Raw genomic sequence first — 8,133 nt, 5'->3', positions numbered from 1 at the left:
TTAAAATAGGTGATTGAAAAATACCGGCGCAAATTAATATACTGGGAGTCACCTTGTTTTACTGTTGAGTATATAAATATATTTTTAAAATCCTGCTACTTGCTAGAATATCAACGAACCATAACAGCAATATTGCAATGCAAAGATTTCTGGTTGGGTTAATAGCCATTTAAACCTCGACACAGTAAAGTATGTATTTATTGCATATACTTTTCTCATTCTAAAGTTTTATTTCACCCTTTCAGTTCATGCTTTCACTCACGCTACGCTTAGGCAAGTTAAGCTGTGTGTGTGTCCTAATTAAGTGGATATGTTCCTAAATCAAGTAGCGCCTTTTTTTTTCTTTTTTTTTCCCCCCTAACCTGCTAGCAGTATTATTATTATTATTATTATTATTTTTTTTTTTAAAGCTTCTCTGAGTTTGTATTGAACCTCTGCCTAGCCTGTACTGCCTAGTTATGCCTTTTTGAAATCCGGTTGACAATATTTTGGAGCCTAGTAGCAGAAATGGAGCTGTTTTTCGCTTGACTGAAGTTCATAATTGTGAGTTGTAAAACGTTTAGCAGGTCAGTGTCAGTTGATTGGATGCAGTAGTAGTGTTTACTTAATTTATCTATGCATTGTGCTATGACTATTTAGTTTGTTTCAGGGGTACATCATGTTTGTTGTGTCCATTCATGCCTAATAATCCTTAAGTTTAATCAAGCAGTTCAGTTTCAACGGCCAGCGTCAGAGAGGATAATCACATCTGTGTTTCATGTAAATAATTAGCAAATAGCCTTTAAAAAGTCTATTAACTGACCTCTTACACTTGTGAATCTGTGTTGATAAAAAGGTTTTACTTTGATTCCTTGTCAGAAAGGCAATAATTTGTAGATATGTACAGATATTTTGGGTTTTGCATTTTACTGGTTGACTTGGTGTTTTCATTTCTTTTCTCTCCTTGGAAAGTCACCCAGACACCAGGACACAGCTGAAACCACGCATGCCAGCTGTGCCCTGTTTCAAGTGTACCACTGAAAACGGCTTTACCCGAAGACGTATTGATATTACTCAATGTTGCAATTTTTGCATTCAAAACATGCAGCCATGTGTAAAAGACACTCATGTTTCTTTCCTTAAGAGTTTTTACATGTTGTTGTCGTCTATATTTGTCTCGATGGTAACGGGATGGCTGCTGCTGTAAGTGTGTGGAGAGCTAGTTTCTCTTTTAATGCAATGTGCATAATGCAGTAGGTCCTCCAAGCTCTTCTAGCTTTAGCAGTCCAGTGATATTTATTTCACCTGTGGTTTGTACAAAGACTCAGAAAAACTGTCAGAATGTAAAGGCCATTAAGTAGTAGAAGTAGGTTTTTCACCACCCTGTGAACTCTCGAAAATGTGATATTTTATTGATATCTCTGGTATGAGACTTGTGTGTGCAAGCAAGCACTAAACAAATTTATTTTATATTTTGTATTGTGTTTTGAAGTTTAAAAAAGAAAAAAATATAGCAGTTGTGGTTTTGAAGAAGGAAACAAAGTCCTTTGATGAAAATAAAAACACCTTTGTGAATAAAAACCTACAAAACTTAAAAATGTATATCCAGAAATATAGACAATCAAAAACTTCACTATGAGAAATGTTCAAGAAGCTATCTTTATTGTTTATAAAAATTGTACATAAACATTGAGGTTTTTTTTTTTTTTTTTTTCTTTTGTTAAACATTATTTTGTATTTTATGTTGTACTTTAATACCTTGTGTACAGATCCAGAAATAAAGCTCTGGAAAAGGTTCGAAGATTACTGCTGCATCTTTATCATTACGTTTATTCTTTACATGAGAGCGGCAGTTTAACAAAACTTGAGGCTTAAATTCCTCGTGATATTAAAAAAGAAAGTTTTAGTCATTAGTTTTTGGACCAAGTATTATTTACAGCCCCCCCCAAAACCATTCTTTAAACTGACAAAATCTCAGCTCAAGTTCTGCTTACCTGCCTGTTCCATCTGAACCAGCCTAAAATCCTTACAACCACAGGTTGGTAGGGAAAATGTATTGCCTGATTGGTTAGCAAGTGGTTGCTGATTGTTGCTGGGTGAAATTGGTCACAAACCACGTGTTATACCAAAATAAAACTTTGCACTTACTTTGGTCTCTATCAGATTGCTTCAGGTGCCCACAGTTTGCATGGAAGACAGCAACATGTCTGCAAACACTTGTCAACTATTAAGTAGTTAATGAAAACATTTGTCTACAAAATAAAAGCTGTCCAATCAACACAAAGGTGCAACCTTTACTTTGTAGGCAAAGCACTAAAAAGTACTATTCCTAGTCACACTAGGGAAAACTGGCTAGAGATTGAATAATGAACAACATTATTGGGACTGCGTGCAATAAACTTGCTGTCTTTTTCTTTTAAAATTGTTCCTTCCTTGATATAAGATCAGGTTTGCAACCACTCACTGCCTGATTGTAATTCATTGATTAATTAACTGTTAAAAATCTGCAAAATAGCTACAGAAATTCTCAACAGCTACTTATATTCAGCCAGAACCTTACAGAGACATTCCTCCACAACCAGTGATATAGTTGCTGGAGGACAGTGATTTAACTGCAACGTGACATTGGCACTCAGCAATTTTGCTTTTAGGAACCAGAATATAAGACTTGAATAAAGAAAATTAATCAAGCCTGAGATGAAGCATATTGGCCACTGCAAAAACTGCCATTGCCAAGCTCAGGTTCAGAGCCAACATGTATTACAGGTAATAAAATTCCCTAAAATAGAAAAATAGTTAATGATAATATAGATTATCAACGTAGATTGCAAACAAGAGGACCTTGAGCTTGACTTTTTTGTCAGTTCACTAATTTGTCTTTTAATAAAATAAAAACAAGTTAGACAAAGAGCAGACAATTTCACCTTACATCATAAAATATACAGACAATTCCTCTGCTTTTAGCCAAAAACACTACCAGCTTTATACTCACTAAACCAGCTGCTTATTATCTTAATCTTCTGAGAGAGATCTGTAGAGTGAGAAAGTCCTCTGCCAGAATCACATCTACCCCAGTGTCCTGCAAAGCCTCTTCAGCCTGTCTCTTTAACTCTGAAACATGGTCTTCATCTCCTTCCTTCACCATGGCGCTGGGTTTGTACCGCTGACTGAAGTGATTTAGCACCAGCCTCCGTGCACAGCAAGCCCGTGCTACTGCCGCTGCCATCTCAGGTGTGCTGTGCCCATGGTCCACTGCTTTCTCTCGGTGCTCGTTCCCAAGGGTGGCCTCATGAACCAGAATGTCCGCTCCGCTGCACAACCTCTGCGGCCCTTCCCCAAGCACCGAGCTACAGTCCCCTAAAATGCAGACTTTCCTCCCAGGAATAGCTTCTTCTAGCACCTCACTAGGCTGCACCACACGCCCGCTTTCAAGAGTTACTGACTCCCCAGCTTTGAGGCGCCCATAGAGAGGGCCTGGTTTCAGGCCTGTAGGATACAAAATGAGACCAGCTGCAAGGGTTGCTTTTCTGAAATTGTTTCTTGCATTAATAAATAATTGGTGACGACAGTTATTTCCATCTACTTTATATGCAGGGAATTTATATTTTTAATATTACACAAATAATGAAGAGATATTAAAAGAACAGAAAATGCCTCTCACCTAGTTCCTTCAACAGTTCTGTTTTCAACCTTCCAGGTCGATCTCGCTCCTGAATGCAAAAACCAAAGGAAGGGATGCGGTGAAACAACCTGAAGGCTTTGACCGCAAACTTCTGGTCTTCAAAGAGAAGATAAGTGTCACTGGAGACATCCAAGGAGATTGTTCTGCCTGGTTGCTCCTGAGGATGGAGAGGACCGCACTCTGCTGCCATCTGGGGAGACAAGAGAGGTGCTAGTATTCGTCAGAAAAAAACAGCATACAAGTGGACAAAATATAAAATGTAAATGCTCAGGTGGAAACTGCCATAACTGGTGAGCTGAGGAGATATGCTCAAACATGTACCAGCGCAAGTCAAAGGAGGCATATCAGCAACAATTTGCACACTGATGTCTTTTAAATAAACAACTAAACTATCATGCATAGTAATAAAAAAAAACAAAAACAGAAAAAAGCTACAATTTAAAGATGACCCTAAACACATCACACACAGGGAAGTGATCATGTAAAGAGGAAAGCTGTGAAGATGCACTTTCTCTGGAGGAAGAGTATGACTGTCCTGCATGACAGAAAATCATATATATTTTTATAAAAACATAAATGAAATGATGAACCCACAAAAAGAGAATTTTTTTAAAATCTTTTTGGCAAACATAGACTTTTTCATACCTCTTCAAAGTCTTTTTTAGGGCTAAGATCAACTTTTAAAGTAAAAGTTGGAATTAGGTTTAGATTGAGGGTTTAGCACACAGTTAAACCTAGGGGTAAGAATCTTAAGAAGGTATTACTGTCAGTGAATGTCCTCACAAATATAACACTTACACTCTGTCAGATCAACACGATTGGTGTAGCTAGTGGTGTATTTAAGTCTGTATTAAAATGTTGTGATGAGCAGTACTGAAAGCTGCACTGAGGTCTAGCAGGACAAGGACAAAGACAAGACCACTGATAGAGGCCATAAGATCACTAGGAACTTTCACTACATCTTTATCATTTTCTAAATAGAAAATATGAATTCCAGATTTCATCATTTAGTAAAAACAGGGACTGACAGCAGGGAGAGGTGATATTCTACAACACAGGAACATCAAAACAACAAAATCAACGACTTACCTCTGGGTTAAGTTTTCCTTCTTCTGGGCTCTGGTCAGGTGTGGGCTCCAATTCATGCACTAAAAACCAAGAGAAAAGATGTGAACTATTATATCTTTAACCAGGATATAACTTAGGTATAACTTGAATTATTTGATCAGTGTTCATCAAGCAGCATATCTGAGCCATCTACTAGGTTTCTTAAAGATTCTTTTTTAAAATGATGCAGCTGCATTAAAAAAAAACAGCAGCAAATTATAAATAGCCCAGGGAACAAGATTCAGACTCAGAGAAACTAGTAAACAGAGCATCCACAACAAGCTACACCGTCTGCTTGTTCTTAAACCCCTGTATTGAATGCTTTCAATCTTGTATCAATACACCAATCAGGTATAACATTATGACCACGTGCAAGGGAAGTCAATAACACTGACTAACCCATCATGCCACATGGTAATCAGCGGGATATATTAAGGAACAGCTGAACATTTTGTCTTCAAAGTTGATGTGTTAATCGCAGGAGAAATGGGCAAGTGTAAGGATTTGAGTGAGTTTGGGAGCCAAACTGTGATGGCTAGATGACTAGGTCAGACCATCTCCAAAACTGTAGCTCCAGTGGAGCGTTCCTGGTCTGCATTTGTCAGTTTCTATTAAAAGTGCTCCAAGTAAGGAACAGTGGTGAACCAGCATATGGGTCATGGGTGGTCAAGGCTCACTGATGCACGTGGGGAGCAAAGGCTGTGTATAGGGCTGCATAGCTGCAGACCAGTCAGGGTGCCCATGCTGACCCCAGTCCACTGCCAAAAGCGCCAACAATAGGAATCTGAGCATCAGAACTGGACCACCGAAGTTGGCCTGGTCTGATGAATCATATGTTCTTTGACATCATGTGGATGGCTGGGGGGGTGTATGAAAAAACCTGGGAAACACCCATATAGCTTCTGTATTGAGCTTCCAGTTCATGGAAATGGTATTCCCTGCTGGCTGTGGCCTCTTTTAGCAGGATAATATGCATTGCACACTTGATGTGTTGACTTGGTTTCCAAATTCTTCAGATCTCAATCCAATTGAATCTGATCCATGGATGCCCACTTCGCAAGTTACGGACTTAAACGATCTGTTACTAACACCTTGACGCCACCACAGCACACCTTCAGTGGTCTAGGGGAGTCTGTGCCACGATGGGTCAGGGCTGTTTTGGCAGCAGAACGGGGCCAAACGTCAGGCAGGTGGTCATAATGTTGTGCCTGATCAATTTATCAGGCCTTGGACCTGCCTGCGTAAGGGAAGAGCAGCTGTGATCCAGTGATGCCAAGAGTGACTCTGAGAAAGTGTCTGAGACCCCGTGGCCCATAGATGTCCACACAGTTCAGGTCCTGCTGAGATTCAGGGCTGGTGTTGAGACTCACAGTGCAGAGGAGACCAGGTAAACCGAACAGGTGATCTCCATGCAAGTGGGAGATGAAAACCTTGGTGATTCGCCCTGTGTGAAAAGCACATCACATTTTTACACCTTCATATCAAGTCGGGCATTTTGCTGTAAACTGAATTAAACTATATGCACTTAAAACAGGTTCATGTCAAGATGGAGATGAGGAATTTTTTTTCTTTTCCTAAACAACACTGTGCACTGTTTTGTCTGTTTCATATTTATGAGCACTTATAAAAGGAAGTCTTAATTAGCCTACAAACAAATGATTTGGGGTATGGAAAGGCATGAACAGATTTGTTTCAATGACAGGAAGTTTATTCAGGGGAAAACTTTTTTTTATTTTTCCAGAAATATTTAAAGGACAGACAGACTGTGTGTGTGAGGATCTGAAGTGGCACACCGGCTCTGAGCTGGCTCTTCATTAGCTGGATCTGGGTTCCCTCTCCGCAGTCAAACAGCCAGCACTCCCCGTCCGTCCGCAGCACCAGAGCCGAGGCACCGCGGTGAGGGGACGGGTACGCCGAGCCCGTCCCGAGGAAAGTCAAATCCATGGTCATCCTCCCGGAGTTACAGAAAACTGTTTTTTACTATCTGCCACACAGTAGCAAGCATGCCATGTCAATGAAAATACTGTCGCCCGCTGATGACGTAGGATGCGTGACGTGTCCGGTTAGGTACGATTGGTCGTAATTTTAAGATCACATATCAAAGACGATGTTATATTCCCTCTGTATCCTATTGGGGAAACTGCGGGGAGAAATTGAACTGGGTAAAAATATGACCTCTTCCACAAAATTTCTTAATTCTTATTAAGTTAAAAAAGTTTCTTTTATCCAACCAAACACTTCCTTCTGAAATATAAAGCTTATGTAGATATCTCCTACTCTTTCTGTAAGCTTATCCGTGGACATGTATTCATTTTTTTTATTTTTTGAAAATGTACCCATTCACAGAACCTTCGGAAAGACATTGCTGCTCTGATCTATTAATGTCCAACCTGATTTTCTGCTGTTTGTTTGTTTGTGTTTTGATTTTGGTTGGAATCACAGAGCTCAATGTGAAAGACTCATCTGTTGTATTTTTTATCAGTCTGATTTTGTTTCATGCAAAATTGCTATATCTATAAAAGCAAAACAATGAATGGGAAACCGCTTTTTGACCTCTTTGTAAAGGATCTGTCCGGTAAATGGTGCAGAGAGTGTTCAGTGTCCTCCTTTCCACCACAGCTTCAGAAGTGTCCATTTTGCAGTGAATCACAGAGCCACCCTTCCTGATCACTGTATTTAGTCTATTGTTTACCGTGTTACCAGCTCCAACCCACCTCCAGCAGACCACAGCAGTGTGCTGGGCCCACCACGACTGAGTGATAAGAGTATCACCATCATTTCTGCAGCTTACTTCTCACCCCCTTTTGGTATACAGCCTCTGTATCGGTTTTCCAGTTCAGCTTGTTGTCAGTATGGATGCCCATGTACCTGTACTTCTTCAAAACAAAGGACGTCACAGCCTCGGGCCTGATGCTGTCAGGGCCAGCAGCCTTGCTTTGGTTCTCAGGCTGTCTCCTAATCTGGCCAGAAGTCACACTCAAACAGAAGGTGTTTAACCGATGTGGGGGTGTTATCTACAGAATTCACTTGAAGAAGTGCAGCGTGGAGGCCAGTGTGTGGTAGAGAAGGCAGTAGAAAGCTGTGAACTAAAGAATCTGTGTAGCTCTTTGCTCTCTCCATAGAGTGCTCACTGGCTGGCTGTCACCTTAAACCCAGAGATCTTCTTTCCACACCACACATCACTTATGTTGTTCGGCTTGAGCTCAGCCTCCAGCTTCCTCCTGTAGGAGTCCTTGCAGTTCCTCAGCTTCCCCCTTAGGTCGGGCTGCACTCTCCTCAGTTCTCCTCTTTCAGCTTTCTTCTTTTTATTAAGCAGTTAAGATCAGTAGTGATCCAAGTCTTATTGTTCTCAAAGCAGCATGCAG

The 8,133-nt window shown here is 40.3% G+C and overlaps 1 protein-coding gene across 1 annotated transcript; it reads right to left on the bottom strand.

Moving 5' to 3' along the window:
• Nucleotides 1–2,832: 2,832 nt before the first annotated feature.
• On the bottom strand, nucleotides 2,833–6,826 carry elac1 (elaC ribonuclease Z 1). The gene is made up of 5 exons (XM_026187783.2): nucleotides 6,562–6,826; nucleotides 6,006–6,212; nucleotides 4,751–4,809; nucleotides 3,641–3,851; nucleotides 2,833–3,465 (listed from the first exon to the last, which is right to left on the bottom strand). The coding sequence occupies exons 1-5, from the start codon at nucleotides 6,716–6,718 to the stop codon at nucleotides 2,987–2,989; spliced, it is 1,113 nt and encodes a 370-aa protein (XP_026043568.1). The 5' UTR covers nucleotides 6,719–6,826; the 3' UTR covers nucleotides 2,833–2,986.
• Nucleotides 6,827–8,133: the final 1,307 nt, after the last annotated feature.

The sequence above is a fragment of the Astatotilapia calliptera genome, chromosome 12 (genome assembly GCF_964374335.1).
Source record: "Astatotilapia calliptera chromosome 12, fAstCal68.1, whole genome shotgun sequence".
Classification (NCBI taxonomy): domain Eukaryota; kingdom Metazoa; phylum Chordata; class Actinopteri; order Cichliformes; family Cichlidae; genus Astatotilapia; species Astatotilapia calliptera.
Note: the sequence above shows the minus strand (reverse complement) of the source record. Positions and strands in the feature narration are given on the sequence as shown.